The 22,944-nt window shown below is 44.4% G+C and overlaps 1 protein-coding gene across 5 annotated transcripts in view; it reads left to right on the top strand.

Moving 5' to 3' along the window:
• Positions 1-16,128, top strand: part of BCL6 (BCL6 transcription repressor) — a 97,048-nt gene extending 80,920 nt beyond the window's left edge. For 3 of the 5 annotated variants that reach the window (XM_069727084.1, XM_069727085.1, XM_069727086.1), the window contains 9 exons: positions 7,827-7,865; positions 8,157-8,330; positions 8,540-8,761; positions 8,887-9,840; positions 10,102-10,277; positions 10,967-11,134; positions 11,439-11,569; positions 12,659-12,796; positions 13,349-16,128. In XM_069727084.1, coding sequence (XP_069583185.1) covers positions 8,170-8,330; positions 8,540-8,761; positions 8,887-9,840; positions 10,102-10,277; positions 10,967-11,134; positions 11,439-11,569; positions 12,659-12,796; positions 13,349-13,492 — 2,094 coding nt within the window. In that variant the 5' untranslated portion in view covers positions 7,827-7,865; positions 8,157-8,169 and the 3' untranslated portion in view covers positions 13,493-16,128. Of the gene's footprint in view, positions 1-1,550; positions 1,618-3,392; positions 3,534-7,826; positions 7,866-8,156; positions 8,331-8,539; positions 8,762-8,886; positions 9,841-10,101; positions 10,278-10,966; positions 11,135-11,438; positions 11,570-12,658; positions 12,797-13,348 lie in introns of those variants that run through there. The other 2 variants (XM_069727083.1, XM_069727082.1) reach the window with 2 other exon arrangements.
• The last annotated feature ends 6,816 nt before the right edge of the window (positions 16,129-22,944 follow it).

Here is a 22,944-nt window from a genome sequence, read left to right as displayed (position 1 = left end):
TTCAGAAAAGGCAGATAGGACCTTACATTGAGTCTACCCATGCCAGAGGGTTCCAGGCAGCGTTGCATAATAATCACAGTGCACATCCCAAGAGACATGCAGAATTGCATAACTCTGCCCAGAACTGACAGGTTAGTGTTAATGTGCTCAACAGTGAGAACAGGGTGGATCTTCCCTCTGACTTCATAGTTTACATATCTTCCTCAAGGTTTAGAGAAATTAGGTCACCTGGCGCAGACAAGGTTAAATATTCTGACACTTAGCTAGTCTTGTTTTTCAGCTGAAGAAGAAATATCCCAATGTGCAGGATGCCCAAACACCCACTGGATTTCAGTCCATTAACAACTTGAGCCCATCGTGCCCGCTTGTTAAAAAGTAGGTCACTGGAAAAAAAAAAAGGAAGAGGTGGTGGTGGTGGTCCAAAAAAAGGAAGAGGTGGTGGTGGGCCAAAAACATCACAACATCAACACAACAGCTGCACCTATGTGAGTGTGCACAGGGGCCTAGCTACAGACTGCACCGTCCATGGAGAACTACAGATAGCAGGAGACCCAACCACTGACAGGGGGAGGACTAGGACCTTCTACATCCTCACTACTGTCACCTGGGGTGAGGAGACATCTTACATCTGGGGACCAGGAGGATGGCAAACCAAAAACACAGCAGCAGAATCCATGACAGCCCCAGACGCCTGCACATGTAGCAGAGCAGAGCTGGTCACAGTGTATACGGCACACACAGGGTTACAGGGGAGCCGCAGACACCTTCAGCCCTGCTCCATCTCCAGAAGGGTCACTGGCCCATTAAAGCTGCCACAGGCTGCCCCATACACCCGTGCCCAATGTGCCACTCTCACCGTGCGCAGCGGATTAACCCTCTCCTCAGACCATCACACCGCAGCCTGGCACCAGCGTGCCCACAACACACAGGCACGACATGACGGCAGAAGAATGGGCAGCAGATGCCAGCATACCATACCCCTTCTGACCACCACAGGTGACTGTCCGCGCTGCAGGACGCGGGCTCCTAGTCCCGACACTGGGGGCTCCTAGTCCCGACACTGGGGGCTCCTAGTCCCGACACCGGGCCGCCCTGCCCTGCCCGGGACGCGGTGAAGCTTTATTAGTGTGCCCGGTGCGCAGTGTACGGCGGAGAGTGTGCAGACGGCGCAGGCGGCGGCCGGACCCCTCTCTTATGTCACAGAATAGCAAATGAGTTCTCAGAATTTCAGGGCTGGCCTTCCAAGTTGAAAGCCTACGTCACGGCCAAAGACATACCACGTGACGCCTCCAGCCGGGCGAAACCAAGTCACCCGGGGGGGGACGGTAACCCTATATGCCAGATACCGGATTAAGACCCTCAACAAAGATGAACCTGTGTAAAAGGCATTTTTTTCTGGTCGGGCAAAGTGCCTGGAAAGACGCTGAGTGCCCGCAGCCGGCGACGATAGGCAGGAGGGCGATGAAAGGGGCAGGCTGGGAGACTCGCAGGCCTCCCCTGCCTTCATATAATGGTAGGATCAGAAGCTCAAATTCCGAGAATTGAGCCCTGTTGATTCTTAGAACTGGGGGTTCTTAGAAGTGGTGATGCAAGGATTTTCTAGGAAAGCCCAACCAGGTGATTGCTTCTCTTTCATTCTTTTTTCATTACTTGCCAGTTGCTGGGGCTGCAGCTCCTCTCCTCCTTCTCTCCGCTCCCCCGGTGTTTCTGCTGACTTTCCCCAGTGCTGACAGTGCTGTGCTCCGTGCCCTCCGTGCAGTGCCCTCCGTGTGCCAGCGCCTGTCTGCTCCTGTGCACCTGTGCCCGCACCTTACTGCTGGCCGACCGCTGCGGGCACAACTCCGGGAGGATGGGAGCCGTGCCCGCCCTGTGTGCTGAGGGGATGCCTGGCATAGAGAGGGGCACAGTATATGGAAGGGCACTTTATTTAGAGGGGCACTGTATATAGGGGATGCCTGGCATATAGAGGGGCACAGCATATAGGGGGATGGTTGGCATATAGAGGGGGACTGTATAGGGGATGGTTGGCATATAGAGGGGCACAGCATATAGGGGGATGGTTGGCATATAGAGGGGCACTGTATATAGGGGGATGCCTGGCATATAGAGGGGCACTGTATATAGGGGGATGCCTGGCATATAGAGGGGCACTGTATATAGGGGGATGACTGGCATATAGAGGGGCACTGTATATAGGGGGATGCTTGGCATATAGAAGGGCACTGTATATAGGGGATGGTTGGCATATAGAGGGGCACAGCATATAGGGGGATGGTTGGCATATAGAGGGGGACTGTATATAGGGGGATGCCTGGCATATAGAGGGGCACTTGGCATATAGAGGGGGACTGTATATAGGGGGATGCCTGGCATATAGAGGGGCACTGTATATAGGGGGATGCCTGGCATATAGAGGGGCACTGTATATAGGGGGATGCCTGGCATATAGAGGGGCACTGTATATAGGGGGATGCCTGGCATATAGAGGGGCACTGTATACAGGGGGATAGTTGGAATGTAGAGGGGCACTTGGCATATAGATGGAGCTCTCTATAGAGGTGATATTTAGAGGAACTGTATATATAGACACTTAGACATATATAGAGGTGCATGGTATACAGAATTTGCATATAGTGATGGGCACTGTATATAGGTGCACTGCATGCTGTGATGCGCTCTGTATATAGGGGGCTCTATATATAGGGGGGCACTGTTTATAGTGATGCAGTCTGTATATAGTGATGCATTCTGTATATAGGTGCACTGTATATAGGGGGCACTGTATATAGGGTTGCATTCTGTATATAGTGATGCATTCTGTATATAGGGGCACTGTATATAGGGGGGCGCTGTATATAGGGGGCTCTGTATATAGGGGGCTCTGTGCAGGATGTGCTCCTCCATTTGCAGCCTGTCTGCTCGCTGTTTACTATGCAGCCTCTTGGCACAGCAGGGCGCCATCAGCTTCGCCCAGTGAAGTGGGGCTGGCGCGGCTCCACACGCTGTTCCTGGCGGTAGCGCCCAGGGACCCCCACACGTACAAGTATGGGGATCCCCTCTTCTAGGGGTACACTATGTACAAATGTGGCGTCTCCTACTCTCTGACAGGTGACCGCCAGAAATATGGGGTCTCCTCCGCTCACCTGCCAGTTACCGATAAAGACCACCACACTTAAGTATGGGGGCTCCCTTCCTCTTGCAGGTAGCGGACTTCATGTTTGTGTCTGGCAGAAGGGGGGGTCGCGGGCTGTACCTCAGGTTTTGGCGGACGCCCGTGTATTTGTTGTGCATGACTCCATAGGAGAGGAGCACCCTGTGTCGCGGGTGACGGCGCGGTTGACGGCGCGGGTGTCGCGGGTGACGGCGCGGGTGTCGCGGGGCACGGCGCGGGTGTCGCGGGTGACGGCGCGGGTGCCCGCTGCACATACTGTAATATGCACGGTGTATAAGTATGTCCCGCCGGTTGCTGTGCACTACACGGCGATAGATAATGACAGTCTACGTTGGAGCCGCCAGCGCCGTCCACACAAGTGGTAAATAACATATGTCTGCGCCGTGTCTGGGGCTGCAGCGCCCCCTGCCGCTCACACTCCGAATGGCTCTTTGATAAAATTCCCCAGCGACGCGCTAAATTTAGAGAGGTGCTGCAGCCGCTGGGGCTCCGCGCTCACTCTGAGGGGAGCTGCAGTCACCTCACCGCCCAAATGGTGTTTTCTACCGATACTTGGAGGCCTAGACAAGGGGTTAAATGGTGCATGCTCCAGAGGGTATCTAGAGGTCTGGCATTCCTCTGCCCTGGCTGCCAGGCAGCCCTGCACCCGTCACTGCTGAGGCCCCTCTAGGGCAGCTCTCCTGACTGTGGGAAGATGGTGGCATTCTGACTGTGTGTGTGGCAGAGCTGAGCTTGTCACTTGGCGAGGCTTATTTCTGATTTTTCCATAGGAAATGAACTAAATATAACTTATTTCTCTGAATGGACAAATTTAGCACAATTTTTCATGACAAAAGTGTCGTAGTTTTATTGTTTTGAGACTATGCTTTGCCATGGGGGGTCTTACGGTTGTTATTTGTGCTAGTTTGTGAACTCTGTGCCCGCCCTTAGCGTTCCTGCATTGTTGGCACTGTGGCATGAGCTGGCACTGTAATGCCAGTGCTGTCTATATGTAGCCCTGGTACAACGCACCTGCTACTTAGTAACACTAGACTACCATGGGCCTTATTCAGCCCTGATCCATAGAGTTGGCACGCGTCAGCAGGTTGGGTGGCATCGGCCACAGAAAAGCGCCAAAGTATAGGCTCCATAATAGAAGCTATGTGCTGGTGTCAGGTTTGGGAGGGCAGGAATGTCGCTGGCCCTGTCACTAATACTGCTCAGGTTATTTTACAAAGGAGGTGCCTCTGTGCACCGCTGCTAACCAGCGCATTCCAAGCCAGCTCTCCAAAGCCATAGACTTCAACACTGTTATTTCATGGCCAGGCTTCTGGAGCCTGGGTGACTTGGTGGAAAGAAAAATCACATGTCGAGTCAGGATTCAAAACTCCATAAAATGTTTCTTTTTTTAAGCGAGAAAAGGGCAAAACATCAGAACAAACGTGTGTGTGTTTATCCAAAAACAACTTTTCTTGGGGACATAATGGAATCTGCCTGCCAAGATGTGAAAAGAGGGGCAGTGGTGCCATCTAGTGGTGCACCGATCACACTGCCGACCTCTGTATTTGTTAGGCAGAAGATTTATCATTTAAAGGGCATGATTAATATTCAATATGCCGCAGATAAGCTATTTGCTATATAAAATTATAGATCCAAATTGCAATATAGGAATTTATGTATAATCCCATACTTCATAAATTTTTTTTTTTTTTATTATTGCTTGAACTTTTTTTGATACAATAGGATAAGTTTTTGTGGCAGGTACGAACAGCAACCAAAAAGATTGGACGAGCTTTAGTTCATTATTAGTGCTGTGGATCTGAGATGCCCCTCTGTACCTTGTAGTGACGGCATTGGGGGCATTCCATTTCCATTACTTTTCCTGCTTTGGCATATGTTACCCTAGATGATTTGTCCTACAATGCCAGAGCTGCCACTCTTCCCTGTGCACTTACTGTTTGGTACATACCTTTTTGGCTTCCTTGATTTTTTTTTTTTTCCATTTGCCAATATACAGGACGACTGCTCAGCTCGTAGTGTTAACCCATTGTGCCCTGGCCAGTGTTCCCTCGCGCTGCCTCTTGGAAGCTGCTCTTCTCTGATACCGTTACAAGCTGTTGGTTAAATAAGGAATGAGTAACATTGCAGGGAGAGCTCGCTGCCAGTCACAAATCCCAGGCGACTTGTGTATTTTTAAATAATTAATCCAATGAACTTGAAAGTGATTCTCTGCTGGAAAGCAAAACTGGGAGCATTGCCCCTCATATCCTTTTTCCTATGAGGAATAGAATAAAAGTGCATCTCTTTTTAATTGGGCAGACTTGGATTAAGCCAACCGTTGCCCTCCCTTGACACATTTGCGGAGTCGTATGAGTGGCATTAGAGCATTACAGCCGAATTTCTCCTTTCTCCCATAGTATAGGGCCGCACAACTTGATTTTTTTAGTTATGAGTACATTGGCTGCAATTAAATGGTCAAATAATGTATATTTCTTACAGCAGATTTAGTTCATGGCATGTGACATAATTTGTCATGCCACGACTGTCTGCAAACATGTGAAATGTAGGGCGGCTATGCCATGGCCGGGCACAATACCACTGCTGCCATGACCCTTGCTTTCCCAGATGAGGCTATATCAAGGCACTGAGACTTCACCTTTTCTGGGTCTGTTTGTCATGGAGGGGACTATGCATTGTGACTTTCAATTGATCATTCATCCTCCTGGTCATACAGAACGACATTTTAGGCTTCTATGTAGTCATCATAGTATCAGTGGGAAGGTATTAAAGACTAAGGACATTTCGCAAAAGCCAAGATAGAGCCTGTCTGTCCCTTTTGAGTGAATAGAACCCAAAATATAAGCATTTCCACTTGTTGCAGTCACAGTACTGATGTATTTGTATAGTTTTATCTTGCTACTCATTTGATTGCCTGGCTGCATCATGGTGCCAAGCATCCGGAGTACTTTGTATAGCTGCTGGCTGATTTACTAAAAAGGACTGTAGCCAATGACAATTTGTCACATCTTGGTCACTTATTAATCTAAACTGCTCCCTACCTGCAGCCAAAAGCAGACAAAAGGACAGAACCCTGTTATTTATCGCCACCTGGTGGCAGACGGTGTAATGTAATGACAGCAAACAGGCCGCAGTTAGCATTAGATTAGGAAGATCGCTGTCTGTCTATGTCTGCTTCCGAATGTTCATGAATTTTACCGTTCCAGTACCCCAGAGCAAAATGTCTCTGTTCTGTGCACATGTCTATTTTACAGTTACTACAATGAGATTAACAGTAATTGTGCTTTTATTGTTTCTTGTATACTCTGATGCATGATTTTTTTTTTTTTTTATAATTTTGACAACCAAAATGTGTCTCGTGTTAGGGAAGCCTAGAAGGGAAAGCACGCTGTTAGGCTATGTCCTGGGACGGCTTTCCAGGAAAGCAAATTGTAGTAGAGTTCATTTGGTGGAGTAATCCCAGTCTGAGTCCAATACGTTCCAGTATGATATGGCTGCAGTGTCCACCCCTATGCCTCTGTGTAAAGGAAAACAACGTACAGCAGGTGATGATGACACAGGATGGGTATCTGTTAATATTCCACTTCCAAAGCTATGTATGCATACGGCTCTTCTGGGCTCGGAGTGTAAGGTAATGGCTTCTACTATTTCAGTGTATCTTGGACACTTTAGTGTGATGCAGCATTTTACGGATTTATTACACTTGAGCTTCTTGTGAGTTACTGAGACTTTGTTTTCTTTTGATGTAATCCAACAATCAGTGGTTTTCTTTAGTCGTTTCTGGAAGCTACTCTTTCTGTTTGGATGGGAACGTACAAAAAGGGTAGAGAAACTACCGAGTGCGGGAAATGCCTAGTTTCAAGGTTCCTTGAAAAAGGAAGAGGAATCAAGCACTGTGTTTTTAGCTCTAACCATTCAGTACCTGTTGGGTTATCTGTTGGACCAACTGTCTAATCCTAAAACTTCTGCTTTTTACTTGCGGGGATGTGAAAGGTGCTTAGACTAATATATGAGCCAGTTGCACTTTAGTGTATGGAAATAAACAATACTTCAATTCTCTGACATCCACATTGTAGGGTATACATTTACTGTCTCCATAGTGGCTCACAGTATCATCTTCCTATATTAGCACAAGTCATTTTCATGAGAAGTGTTGTGTTGAATTAGAATTAAAAACCTAGTAAGGATGGAATGAACATAAATGCTCCATTAAGACATGGCCCATGCGGGATTCTAGTATAGGACCAAGTATGGTGGTGACTTTACATATCCCAAGATCTACAGTGTAAGACATCCACATTTTTATTTTTAATGATTTTGCAATACTCTGTTAGATGTCTATGGTATATTTGTACATCTGTGAGGCCACCCAGTGGTTGTGATACGTACTGCAGGACCTCAAATGTTGCTGCAATATTGTATTACATTTGTATCTTGAGTTGTTAATCAAATCTATGTAAAGGAAAGCGATCTAGTCTTTGATATGCGGCAGGAAGTTCTGCCATGTCCAGGCACATTCCAAATGTTGTTCCTTAGTAGCTACCGTCAATATAAATGTCCTCTAATATCTGACCGTACATTCCTATAGTTTGTAAAATAAACCCTTCTCATCCAACATGCATATTCACTTCTGCTATTTTTTTTATTTATTTTACAGTATTCAAAGAGCAGTTTGGATTTTAAATAGAAACTTTGGGTAAGTACTTGTGTGATTTTCACTTTTATCGTGTTTTCCGTTCACTATCATGCTATTATTTGGCTCTTGCGTGTTTTTTAATTTCAATTGTGTGTACATTCACATTTTGGTTACGCACCTGCATGTCACTCCACTTTCATAACTGTTGAAGATTCGCTGATCCATAAATAACACAAACCACCAAAAGTAGAAGTTGAAACTTGTTTGTAATGTAATTCAGGGCAGCTATTGTCTCGAACAGCTAAGGTTAGGTTCTCTACATGTAGTAAAGTTCTGTCTTCTGTCCTTTAGGATAGGGGCCACAATGACATCTGCAACTGACAGCTGCATCCAGTTCACGCGGCATGCCAGCGATGTCCTCCTGAACCTCAATCGTCTTCGAAGTCGAGACATCCTCACAGATGTGATCATCGTTGTGAACAGGGAACACTTCCGTGCTCACAAGACAGTCCTTATGGCTTGCAGGTGAGTGCAGTTGAACATAATGCATTCTGTACTTATTTCGTATTGGTACATATTGGCATTTCGGTGTCGTTTTGTATACTTTGTGGCGGGGCTATAATGACTTTACTGATTGTCTAGTGTTCTCGTTATTTGTATTTTTCGTAAGTGAGAACTTTATGTTTGTTGCATAAGAACCTCTTACATGATTTTATATATGTTTGTTTTTGTAGTGGATTATTCTATACCATCTTCACTGACCAAATGAAATGCAACATGAACATCATCAATCTGGATCCAGAAATCAGCGCAGAGGGCTTTCGGGTTCTTTTGGATTTCATGTACACATCTCGGCTAAGCTTAAGAGAGAGCAGCATTATGGCGGTCATGAGCACTGCACTTTACTTACAGATGGAGCATGTTGTGGACACCTGCCAGAGGTTTCTCAAGTCCAGGTAGCATATCATAATGTACCCTGCCTATTTCCCATGCTTTTACAGTGATTTAGACAATTTAATAGCTTAGTTTATGTTGTGAGTATAATATTTTATTTGTTTTTTTTGTTTTGTTTGTTTTTTAGTGAAGATATTGTGAGTTCTGTGAAAACATCTAGAGGTGATGATTTTCTACAAGGCAGGTTAATGTTGCCTCCTGATGTTATGGCCTACAGAAACTGTGAACTATCAGAAAATACTGTACCTCTGCGTAATACAGCCATCTGCGATGGAAGGTCTTACATACCCAACTTGTACAATGGCTCTCCATCTTCATACCCTCTGTACAGTCACATTCCAATCCACGGGTTTCTGTTTCCCGAGGATGAAGTAAGAGATGTGCAGATGGCTGACATCCAAAGATCCAATAGATATCCTAAGGAAAATGTGTTACCTGGAGAAAATTCAAGGACTGTGCTAGGAGATTACAGGAAAGCGGTTACTGACTTGTCTGTCAATGTATGCCACAGCAACGTCTTCTCTCCTAAGGAAGCTGCATTTGAAGACCCCCTTTGTGACTCTCAATACAATGTGCTTGCAGGCTCCCGGTCTGCTGGTCCATCAGTGAGAAGCAGCCCTTTTTATAATTGTGACAAAGGGAAAGAGGAAAGAACCTCTTCGGAAGATGAAATAATACACTTTAAACCTTCAAACTCTCCTGTCAACCGCAAAGGTCTTGTTAGCCCTCAAAGTCCACAAAAGTCAGACTGCCAACCAAACTCTCCAACAGAGTCCAGCAGCAGTAAAAATGCTCGAATTTCACAAGGATCTAGTTCTCCTATGTCGAAATCTACAGACCCAAAGGCTTGTAACTGGAAAAAGTATAAATTGCTGAATTCCCTGAACCAGAGTGACAAAGAAGTGTGCGCCAACCAAAGTGAAATCGTCAACCTGTCCCCGCCATTTTACACTTCTCAGGCATCGTGTCAGCAGCCAGTCAAGTCAGAGAATATGGACATTCAGACTTTAGCTAAACTTAATGGGAGCCCTGAAGACTCTGCCGTGCCCCAGGCTAGCAAACTGAACAGCATTGTAAATAGGTAAGCCCTGAAACTGTGTAACACAATGCTTTTGCCACTAGTCATGTATAGTTGAATGGAATCCCAAATGTTTTATTTGGTTGGCTTTTATTTGTGTGTGTATATATATATATATGTGTATATATATATATATATATATATATATATATATATATATATATATATATATATATATATAATTTTTTTTTTTTTTTTTTTTTTTTTAATCCATCCTTGTGATCATATTGGAACAGACTGATTTGTTTCTTTTTGCTTTCACAGGAGTATGGAGGGGTCTCCTATGAGTAGTGAAGGACATTCGCCTCTTTACATCCACACAACCAAATTCAGCATGTTTTCTTCACAATCCCCTCCAGAAATGTGTCCTCACACCCCTGGTTCTAACTTTGGAGAAGAGATAGCTGAGACACAATCAGAGTTTTCAGACTCAAGCTGTGGTAAGTTTCCATTATGTAAACTTTGCTAGACATTTTTATATAATCTTTTTTAGCATCATTATATGGTTTACTTTTTTTTTCTATAGCCCTCTACTTGGGAAGTTTGACAATAAATTGTATCAATTCTATGTCTTGGTCCATCGATAACTGCTGCAATATTTCCATTTCAGTTCTTTTCCACAAAGGACCATTCAAAGCAGTTATTTTTGTAGGTTTTACATAATATGAAGAGCCGTATTGAGTTTTACGTATTCCCCCACAATGCCCATTACAGTTAGCTGGGGTGCAAATAGTTCTTTGGCAAACAACTTTTCCCCCAATGGTCAGTTTGTCCAAGCCTACATGTGTTTTCAATGGGGAGAAGGGTGCAAGCTCTACCTGATACGTCTGGAGGTGATTTACTGCCCCTGAGAACAAAAGGAACAGATGTTTAAATACAGCAAACTTTTTTCCTATGTTTCACGGTCATGGGTATACAGTTGAGACTATTTGTTCGGAAGCCAAATAACCTAATCAAGATTTTTGAGTGTTAGTGGAAAATGAAGTGTCCAAATGAAACAATCCATGTTGACTCCATGCAGATCTTATTCTGTTGGGACATTAATCTGTGGCTCCATTTTATAAGGTGACATTATTAAAAATAGAATTTAGTTTCTATAATCTCTTACAGATCTTTGTTTTCTTCACAGAAAATGGCACTTTCTTTTGCAATGAATGCGACTCTCGTTTCTCCGAAGAGGGCTCTTTAAAAAGACACACTCTGCAGATGCACAGTGATAAGCCCTATAAGTGCGATCGCTGCCAAGCTTCATTCCGCTACAAAGGAAACCTTGCTAGCCACAAGACCGTACACACCGGTGAGTTGTTAAAATACTCAAGGGTTGCAAACTTTATTGACATTTTGTTAGAGTGATGAATTGGGTCCTATTTTAATACTAGTGGAATTTCCGACATGTAAAACTTTAAATGAGCGCTACAGCTTTAGTCCATCTAAACGTAGAATTTGGCACTCACTTTGTATCGGTAGAATTGTAACCTCTGTGTCACAGCTGCTCTAATTTTTATATTCCTAATATCCTTCATTTCCCTTTTTTCCTACTTGGTTACTGTTCAGAAAAGTTAATGCAATTATTGCATTTAATCTTTTTATTTTATCATTAGGGGAGAAACCATATCGCTGTAGTATTTGTGGTGCACAGTTCAATCGGCCTGCAAATCTAAAGACACACACCAGAATTCACTCCGGAGAAAAGCCGTATAAGTGTGAGACATGTGGTGCCCGCTTCGTACAGGTAAATGTCAAAATAAAGTCTTGTATTAGTTTTACCAGTCAGTGTCATTGTCCTCTCAACGACAATGTTGCCTTACATATTTCACTAGGCAAAGGATAATGTTGTTGGTGTTGAAAAAGGCATTTTTTGACCACACAAACGTATTTTTCGGACTATAAGACGCACCGGACCATAAGACGCACCCCAAATTTGGGGTGAAAATTGCAGAAAAAAAGATTTTTTTTTTATAAGATGGGGGTCCGTCTTATTGTCCGAATTTACAGTATCTTACCTAAGGGCTGGCGGTGGCAGAGCAGGGTCACAGGAGGCAAGGTGTCGGCAGAGGTGGGGTGATGCTGGGATGAGGAGGTGCTGGGATGAGGAGGTGCAGTGAGAGGGGTCCCAGGCTTACCGTGCAGGCAATGCAGGCTTACCGTGGTGGCAGAGGTGCGGCGGCAGAGGAGGCGCAGTAAGCGGGGTCCCTTTCCCCGGTATGGTGATGCAGCAGCCCGGTAAGCAGCAGAGCCGGGTGAATCCTGTTAACGGTGGGCGCGGCCATCTTCCTGAGGCCGCGCGTGTGCAGATGAAGCGCTCTGCTTCCCGGGACTTCAGGAAAATGGCCGCGGGAGGCCGCGCGTGCGCAGATGGAGATCGCGGCGGCCATTTTCCTGAAGCCCCGGGAAGCAGAGCGCTCCATCTGTGCATGCGCGGCCTCAAGAAAATGGCCGCCACCACCGATAACAACAGGATTCACCCGGCTCTGCTGCATACCGGGCTGCTGCATCACCTCACCGGAGAAAGGGACCTCGCTTACTGCGCCTCCTCTGCCGCTGCACCTCTGCCACCGCACCTCTGCCGCCACGGTAAGCCTGCATTGCGACTATTAGACGCACCCCCCATTTTCCCCCCTTTTTTGGGGGGGAAAAAGTGCGTCTTGTAGTCCGTAAAATACGTACATCTTATATGCACTGTTGGTCGGGTCCAACGCATTTGCAATAACCAGTATTACAATCTTGCAAATAGGATTGAAATAATATTCACTTGTTTAGAGTTTACAGCTTTATTTGAGACTTCATGCTCTTAATTAATTTCTGTTTTTTTAATCTTTAGGTTGCTCATCTCCGGGCTCATGTACTCATACACACCGGAGAAAAACCATATCCATGTGAGATCTGTGGGACCAGGTTTAGACACTTGCAAACATTGAAGAGCCATCTACGTATCCACACTGGAGAAAAACCTTATCATGTAGGTCCATCATCTAAAATGTGTCATATGAACGTTATACTAGTTGGTTTCTTGTGGAAGACCGCATCATTTTCTGTCACCAATCATTTGTATTTATGCATTAGTTCAAAAGCATAGCTGAATTTTTCACAAGCTCTGCACATACAGAACAGGTGATATACACCTGATTGACTGTATTCACACATGGTATGTTTGCTGCAGATATGTCTCTAACTATGTTGGAGGTTTATAGTCATGGTACAGAATCCAATGTACAAAATAGATTTGTCTTAGGTTGCACAAATTTCTGCAACCATCTGTTTCTTTGTCAACATGCCCTTTTACATAGTGATTTCTACAATTTCTTATGCAGCAAAATCTTGTTTAGTGGCACAGATTCAGAATCCGTGTAAAAGTGCCTCAGCACCCTACATGGACAGATATGTGATGCATGTAAATGTTCAAGCTTCAGTCACAATTTATGTATTGATTTTTGGGAACATTTACATAGTCTGCAATCACCGTTTCATGTTAAATGTAATATTAATTTCTTTTATCTTATTTCTTTTCTAGTGCGAAAAATGCAATCTCCATTTCCGTCACAAGAGCCAACTAAGACTTCATCTGCGTCAAAAACATGGTGCAATCACCAACACAAAAGTCCAGTACCGTGTGTCTCAAGCAGAGCTCCCTGCTGATCTCCCAAAATCTTGCTGAGTCCTGCCCAGTGATACTGGAGTGCCTCTCTTTGACCTTTAAGCGCATATGGGCAAAACAAAACGGGTCTTTTTTTGTTGTTGTTTTTTTTTATTTGTCCTGGTCATGTGAAATGTGCGCCCTTAATTGTAAATAATAAAATTATATAGAGTGCATGGTCACTATGCCACACAGATATATATCTAAATCTGTGTGGCATAGTGACCATGCGCTCTTTATCATTTCAGCGTTGTAATTCTCAGCCTGAGAGAATCAGAATGTTGAGGAAAAGACTGATTGAAGAGTTTAATTGGGCATGCAAAGCCTGTTGCACCTTGCTGTGTGGATCCAGCCAACAATGCACTGGCACTCCCATGAGGAGTGAAGTATAGCTTTTAAAGCACCAGCTATATAAGAAACGGTGGTTATGCTAGTATGTTTTTTTTTTTGGGGGGGGGAGTGACTTCACGTTGCCTCTTAGTAATAATAGCCAGAGTTAGCTTCTTTTTATGAATCCAGTTTTTGCACCACCATTCTTTGGTAGGTAGTTCATCACCCAAAAGATCCATATGTCTAAGATTTCCTGGTTCTTATGCCTGCTTTTAGGCATTATTGTGATAATCCAATTCTCCTTTCGTTAATATTTGCCAAGATGACATACAAGAAAGCACCTTATAAGAGTTTATTTTTTCTTCAGGGGCTAACAGTGTCTAGCTTAGTAGAATAATATCAACAGCCATGTTTTAGTGACTGTAAAGAAGCCAAGTACAAAGTGGGGAACCGCAATCTGTTGCGAAGTTGAATTATCTCCGACTTAGGTGCCATCTGGCATTCTATGGATGCAACGGAACACAAGCACTTAAAAGAAGCACCTTCCACCTCTAATTACAGTTAAAGGGGTGTTTCGCTACTATAATATTGATGACCTAACCTTAAGATCGGTTATTAATGTCAGATTTGAAGGGTCGGACACATGGAACCCATACCGATCAGTTGTTCTCAGATTCAGTGGTGGATGTATGCAAACAGTTGACAAACTGATCTACACAACTCTATCAATTGTTAGTGGTTGCTGCTGGATATTGCAGATCAGTTCCTATTTGAATAGGAACTAATCCGTAGTATCCTCAGTGTGGCGGAGCGGTGGCATTCTGCTCCATGCACCGTTTTCTGGCCTCTGCTGGTTCTGAAAACAGCTGGTGTTCAGTAGTGGTTTCTGACTCTTCTCACCGATCTGATACGGATAACCTACGCTAAGGAAAGGTCATCAGTATCAAAGTTGGCAAAACCCTTTTACTTTTAAATAAATCACATTAATGTATAGTTGCATATATATAACATATGCACACATGGAGGGTGTTTGGTTCAAAGGGAGCAGTGTTTAGCCATGTAAATAAGTTGGACTTGATGATTTGTCAGGTCTAGATGTTTGACATACTAATGTGAGGGACACTTAAGTCTATGTAAATCTGTTGGCTGCTACAGGACCTAGCAATGCACCATGTGGTGGTCCAACACAAGACTGTCATGGCAGAGGTAACTGACTATCTTTGTTTGAATGCGAAATGATATACTGCTCCTTTCTGCCTTGGCAGAGTTTAGCACTTCACCCGCCTTAGTTCCCCTTCTTTATAAAGCAATAAGGCATTCTTGAGTCATTTGGCCAGTGATAACCTTGCCTTTTAGATTAGGCTAATATGACCCCAGAAGGTACCTTTTTGCTAAAGCTGCAATATTATACCAGCATTTGGAGGCACCTAAATCAGCTATTTTTCTAGTCGCTAACTTTCTTGCACCCTTGAAACATTTACAAAGTATTTAATTTATGGTATGCAAATTGTGCACTCATAAGGGGAAAATAGAACAAAGAATTGTGTATGCTTTTTAAGAGGGCTTTAACTTTTGTTATAGTTTTAACCAAAGGAAAAGGAATTTATGGAAGAGTTGTAAATGTATATATATATCTAAATATATATATAAATATACCTATATTATGAAGAGTAAAAAAATAAAGGTTTAAAAAACGCTCTATAAAGAAATTATGTAAAAAAAAGCAAAAATGTAGATTGTATCTGCGGGCAGAAACCAATCTGAGATGTTTTATTGTGATAGAGCACTTACAAGATATTTTAATGTATTGCACCAGTGTACGTGAAAAGTTATTTTGTCTAAACGCAACAGTCTGTTTGTATTTTTATTTCTTAAGTTTTTTTCTTTCTTTGGAAGTGAAGGTTTACAGTAAGTTTAAAAACTTAGACACCCTGTCGAAGGATTATGTAACTTTTGTTCTTATTGTATGTTTGTAAATATGTATATTTTGTCTTTGGTGCCTTTTAACCTCATTGGCGCCAGGGGGAACGGCAACATGTTGCCAGTCCCACTGGCATTAAAGGGGTTAATGAATGTTTCGAACCTAATCCCTTTTTAAAGGTACATCCTAAAGCTAGTCACTAATCTTTAGGAAAGGTCAGTCATTATTTTATTATATATATATTTTTTTGTTTTCCTTATGTTGATTTCATGATGCTTTGTCCTGCTTGTGTTAATAATAAACTGCCGGGAGACAGGGTTTTGGGCTGTTTCTAAAACTGCATTACTGCAATGTAACAATAGCTGTACAAGTAGAAACAAATAAAATCCTCAACAGCAAGAAAAATTGCCTTTTCTGGAGTCATGTATTTTTTTTTTTTTTTTTTAAACACGCCTGTAAATTTATTGGTGAAAATTGTTTTTCAGAACTTGCGTTAAAGCGGTTGCACGGTTTCCTTAAAAATGAATTATGCATTTTTTTTTTTTTTTTTTAAAGTAGAATTCACCTACTGGTCCAACTGATTGGCTGTAGCAGTCATTTAGTGTAGACTTGACATGACAAATGCAACGCTGTCTGACAACTTGGATTAGCAGAGAGGCGGCACTGGAGTGGCAGAGACTCAAGTAGCCAAGTACTGCTTGGTCTGTTATTTCACAGCATAAGTAGTGTTGTCCCCAGTATTACCTTTTTTTTTTTGGGGGGGGGGTTTACATCCAATTTGAAATGTAACAAATTTCCTGATTTGTATACTTTTGTACAATTAGTTTGTGAAAGCCCATTTTTTATGGTTTGAGAAGTTGGTACACAAATTGAATAAGTGTTCACATTACAATTAATGTACATCTGCTGCTGATGGAACATACTATAACATACAAACTTTAATTATGAATGTAACAACTTGTTTGAAGGTCAGAATTAAGGCTTCAGGGTACCAATAGTATCCAACAAAAGAGTGGCACAAAAACTCACACTAAGTCCTGGTGCATCCAAACGCCAATCAAATTTTTCACCAATAAGGGTCACAAACCTTGGTGGTAAAGCATTTTAAGGCTGACAAAATGGTTTAAAGTTTACAAAATGGAGCTTAAAGAAACAGTGAAGGCTCAGGTTGAGCTTTATTTTACCCTTCGCCACGACAGCACCCCACATGAGAGAGAGGGATCCGCCCATAGGAACAGGAAACCTACAGAATAAAAGGAGGCGGTCCCCTCTCCTCCTCAGTTTAGGTTTCCTGTTCCTACAGGGACCCGGCTTACCTACAGATGAAGAGGATCCCTGGGCCATGCACCCGCCTGCGCCGGTTTCTGTGGGAACGGCAGGGGCTGCGGTACCAGAAGCAGCGGCGGGGGAGCCCCTGCTTGCAGCCTCCCCCCTCGTCTGGCCAAACATCCACGGTCCGGGTCCGGTCACCGTAGGTCCGGCCGGCACTGTGAGGACGCGCGCGCTGCAGCGGCCGGCTTAATAGCCTCTGGCGGCCGCATGGTGGTGAGAGCGGCGCGTCTAACCCGGAAGTCGCGGGAGCACTTCCGGGTTGGTCCGGGGAGGCAGGAGAATGGGCGGCAAGTTTAAAAATGCAGCGCTAGCGTCGGGCCGGTGTGTGTGAAATGGCTTCACCGGCCGACGAAGCGCACCTGCCCGCAGTGCAACAGCGCTCTCCCAGCAGGGAGAGAAGCACGAGGAGCAGCACAAAGAGTGGTGGCCGACCTCCAGAGAAGAGTTCTACCACCAAACGAATTCCGCCTCCAGAACCGGTACCTGTCAGCTTCACTGGGTGAGTTTTTGAAAGAGTCTCTTCCTATATGCTGATATATGTTCCTCCTGTATCCTTCCTCTAGACTAAGAAAAGGACACACAAATCTAAGCATAAAGAGTGTGCTTTATGTACGCAGCCCCTCCCGGATGATTATGCCAAAAAACTGTGTGCAGAGTGTATCATGCAAACTCTACGGCAGGAAAATATCATGACTCCCTCAGATGTCAGAGCTATTATCCGAGAAGAGATGCAGGGTTTGGCGCAGACAAGTAGCGCCAGTACCCGTCAGCCTAGCAGGTCCCGGTCTCCGGTTAGTTCGGAGTCAGAGGGTGTATGTATTTCTTCAGACGAAGAGGGATCTCAGCCGAGCTCATCCGAGACTGAAGGGGGACTTTGTCTTCCCAACAGTAATGTGGACAATTTAATAAAATCTGTCAGGAGCACGATGGGGTGCCCAGATGGGAAAGAAAAGAAATCAGCACAGGACATAATGTTTGCGGGGTTAGGACAGAAGAAACGTAGGTCCTTCCCCGTCATACAAACCATCAAAGATATTGTCAAAAAGGAGTGGGACAAGCAGAATAGAGGGTTTTTACCATCATCCTCTAAAAGGCGCTATCCCTTCAGCGATGAAGACCTAAACACCTGGTCAAAGGTGCCAAAAGTTGATGCTGCGGTAGCCTCCACAACCAAACAGTCGGTCCTACCAGTGGAGGATTCAGGGGTCCTAACAGACCCGCTGGACCGTAAAGCAGAAGCTTTACTAAAGAGGTCATGGGAAGTCAATACGGGGGCGTTCAGGCCCGCCATATCTAGTACCTGTACTGCAAGATCTCTACTAGTATGGACGGAGCAATTGGAGGAACAGATTAGAGGCAAAACTTCGAGGGAATCTATCCTGCTGAAATTGCCTCAAATTAAAGAAGCAGTAGCATTCCTAGCTGATGCCTCAGTGGACTCGCTACGTCTTGCAGCCAGGTCAGCCGGCCTAGTCAACACAGCCCGGCGTGCACTCTGGCTAAAGAATTGGAAGGGGGACGCACAAGCTAAAGCGAAACTTTGTGCGATTCCCTGTCAGGGTGAGTTCCTTTTTGGGAAGACGCTGGATGAACTCCTGAATAAAGCAGGTGAAAGGAAGAAAGGCTTCCCTAACCAGTATCTTCCATCCTACAGGAGAGCCTTCAGGAGACGCCCCTTTACTAGGAACAAGCCGCTTGAACAAAGAGAGCGATGGGAGTCGAAGGACCCAAAGCAAAAAGGTGCCTTTTTTAGCGGGTCCCATAATCCGAGACGTAAATACCGCTAACCAGGAAGTAGGCGGCAGATTAAAATTTTTTCTTCCCCAATGGGGACAGATAACATCCAGCCAGTGGATTCTGGACATTGTGCAATACGGCCTTAAATTAGAATTTGATCGAATCCCTTGGGATTCCTTCATAATAACATCTCCAAAAGGTCAGGACCAACAGAGGGCTCTAGAAATAGAGATCCTATCTCTTCTATCTAAGAAAGTCCTGATTGAAGTTCCCCAGGATCAAAAAGGGAAAGGGTTCTACTCCCCTTTATTCCTGATTAATAAACCAGATGGTTCATTTAGAACCATCATAAATCTTAAAAAATTAAATTCTTTCCTGCGTAATCATACCTTCAAAATGGAATCCATTAGTTCTACCATAAAACTCTTATTCCCTAGGTGTGTCATGGCCGGAATAGACTTAAAGGACGCCTATTACCATCTTCCCATACATGCCGAACATCAGCAGTACCTAAGGGTAGCAGTCACCCTGGAGGGAAAGGTTCGTCACTTTCAATATGTTGCAATGCCATTTGGGCTTTCTATGGCTCCCCGCGTCTTCACTAAGGTGATACTAGAAGTGATGGCTCATCTACGCCAACGAGATACCTTGATAATACCCTACCTAGATGACTTTCTAGTGGTAGGAAGCTCTGCACTTCAATGTAAAACTCGTTTATCTAATACGATCTCGTCCCTACAGGAGTTAGGTTGGATCGTCAACTTCGAAAAATCTCGGCTGAATCCAGAAACCGTTCAGACATTTCTAGGAATCCAGCTAGACTCCGTAAGTCAGAAATGCTTTCTTCCTCAGTCAAAGAGGTTGACTATACAATCAAAGGTATCAGACGCAATACGCAAACCCTACATGACACTAAGAAAGGCCATGTCCTTACTGGGGTCATTATCATCATGTATCCCTGCTGTACCTTGGGCACAATTCCATACCCGTCAATTGCAGTACGAAGTATTGTCGGCTCAGGGGAAAGACGGTTATTTAGAAAGTAGAATAACTCTTTCCAGTAATGTCTTAGAATCGCTATCCTGGTGGCTAGACATGGACCACCTATCACGGGGTGTGCCATGGATAATAGACCCGTCTAAAATAATTACCACCGACGCCAGCCCTATTGGGTGGGGAGCACATATGGAAGACAATCTGGCCCAAAATACTTGGGATCAGACAGAATTAATATGTTCCTCCAACTGGAAGGAGTTAAAAGCAATAGAATGTGCCTTATATCATTTTCTTCCGCAGATTCATGGAACAAATGTAAGAATTTACTCAGACAATTCCACCGCAGTGGCATACTTGAACCGTCAGGGTGGTACAAAGTCAGGAAGTCTGATGACCATAGCTGCAAACATCTTTCAGCTGGCAGAGGCTCATCTAACATCCTTAACAGCCCTGCACATCAAAGGTGTAGAGAACATCAGGGCAGACTACCTCAGCAGAAACGAGTTGCGTCAAGGAGAATGGACCTTAAACAAATCCATATTCAGAAGGATAACAGAAGCATGGGGGATACCACAAATCGACCTATTTGCCACAAGAGACAACCGGCAAGTACAAAGGTTCGCTTCCCTGAACACCAGGGATCACCCAGATATGTTGGACTCTCTCCACCATCCTTGGCGGTTCAGACTGGCATATGCCTTTCCTCCAATGTCTCTGATTCCTCTAGTGATCAGAAAGATCAGGAGGGAACAGGCAAGAGTAATCCTCATTGCACCATTCTGGCCGAAAAGACCATGGTTCTCTTGTCTCCAGACCATGTGCCTATGCGATCCTTGGATCCTCCCATCAGACAAGGAGCTGCTGTACCAAGGCCCCTTTTTCCACCCGCAAGTGAAAGGTCTTCACTTGACGGCGTGGAATTTGAGAGGCAACTATTAAGTTCCAGAGGGTTCTCAACAGAACTAGTAAACACCCTCTTATTGAGCAGGAAAAGATCTACCACCCTAATATATAGTAGGGTATGGAATAAATTTTTAGACTTTTACACGGTACCGTTCACTAAGCAAGTTCCACTCACACCTATCCTAGAGTTCTTGCAAAAAGGCCGAGAGTTAGGACTATCTGTAAATACCTTAAGAGTTCAGGTCTCGGCATTAGGAGCCCTATATGGATGCAATATAGCAGCTAATAGGTGGATCTCCAGATTCATAAAATCTTGTGAACGTAGTAAACCGGTCCATATTCCCCGTCTACCTCCGTGGGATTTAAATCTAGTATTAGAGGCCTTAACAAGCTCTCCATTTGAACCATTAGATTCAATACCTTTAAAAATCCTAACATATAAAGTAGCCTTACTAGTAGCCCTAACCTCAGCTAGACGGGTTAGTGACATCCAGGCCCTATCAGTAGACCCACCTTTCTTACTGATATTTCATGATCGGATAGTCCTGAAACCAGACCCCTCATACCTCCCTAAGGTAGCGTCCACCTACCACAGGTCACAAGAAATATTTCTCCCTTCCTTTTTTGATTCACCTGTAACTCCAGAACATCATAAGTTCCACACCTTAGATGTCAGAAGAGCCATCCTGACTTATATAGAAAGGTGTCAGACATGGAGGGAGAGTAGGGCTCTGTTTATCTCCTTTCAGGGCCACAAGAAAGGACATGGGGTCACGAGAGCTACCATATCTCGGTGGATCAGAGAGGCTATCTGCTTGGCCTATACGTCAAAAGGCGAGATTCCTCCAGTGGGTATAAAAGCGCACTCAACACGAGCCATGGCTTCCTCCTGGGCGGAACAAGCAGATGTACCGATCCATTTAATATGTAAGGCTGCAACTTGGTCTACACCTTCTACCTTCTACAACCATTATAGACTTGATCTGTCCACGTCTTCTGATCTGACCTTTGGTAGAGCTGTTCTTAATACAGTAATCCCACCCAAATAATGACTCTCTGAAAATCTCTCATGTGGGGTGCTGTCGTGGCGAAGGGTAAAAAGCCGGATTACGTACCGGTAATGCTCTTTTAATGAGTCCACGACAGCACCCATGTATTACCCTCCCTAAATTATGCACAGCTCTTTCCTTTAAGGTCACAAATAATGGTTGTATAGAGTTAAGAAATTTATGTGACTGAATAAGAATGAATACTAACACTTTTGCGGTTCCCCTTTTTATACTCTGTAACTAAACTGAGGAGGAGAGGGGACCGCCTCCTTTTATTCTGTAGGTTTCCTGTTCCTATGGGCGGATCCCTCTCTCTCATGTGGGGTGCTGTCGTGGACTCATTAAAAGAGCATTACCGGTACGTAATCCGGCTTTTCTTGCAACACAAGGAATAAGGACACCCCCGTGAGATCAGAACTGTGTTACTCATCTATGATACAAAGAATCTCTAGTGGTAACTCAAAGACATTGCTATAGCTGTTGAAAAAAAGACATGGACCCCACATCCAAATCTTATACATGGACCTACTGAGCAAATTTGTAAAACTGAACACATTGTGATCAGAATATATAAAGACTATTGCAGGTCACAGAAAACCTCCTAGTGGGTCCAAAACTTGTTAGGTGTACCGCACCAGCAGGGAGAGCAACCTAAGGGCTCCACAGCACCCATGCTGCAAGGCAAATTCCCCATTCACGCAGCTTAGGCCCTATTTAGCTTACTCGGAAGCTTCCACATGCCTGACACTTAAACAGGTCTCCAACTACTCTTAGGACCCTCAGCCTCTATTATAGGACCTGACCCCTACCTCCGAGCGGAAGTGCTCTTATCTGAACCCCTCAGTACAGGGCACTTCAGCCAGCCATTTGGTCCGCCATACTCATGTTCCAAGTCCTTAGTTAATATTGACACCTACTGTTAACAGTGGACACTAGAATCTTGAAGGGAGCCTGGCAGTAGATTCATGCTGCAAAAACCATGACGACATAAGTCATACAATGGTTACTTTAATGCAGCAGTGTATGTTTTTTTTTTTGCTAAAAGTACTTCAGAGCAGGCATACTGTGAGCGGCTTTCCAGGACTATGCTTTTTGGATGACTAGTTCAAGAGGCTGTCTCTGGCAGATTCTTCTTGTAACACCCCCTACCCCCTCCCCCCCCGAAATTTACAGATACCCCAATATACACAGAGAACTGTCAGTGT

The sequence above is a fragment of the Ranitomeya imitator genome, chromosome 5, assembly GCF_032444005.1.
Source record: "Ranitomeya imitator isolate aRanImi1 chromosome 5, aRanImi1.pri, whole genome shotgun sequence".
Classification (NCBI taxonomy): domain Eukaryota; kingdom Metazoa; phylum Chordata; class Amphibia; order Anura; family Dendrobatidae; genus Ranitomeya; species Ranitomeya imitator.
This window is presented reverse-complemented; position numbering and strand designations above follow the sequence as displayed.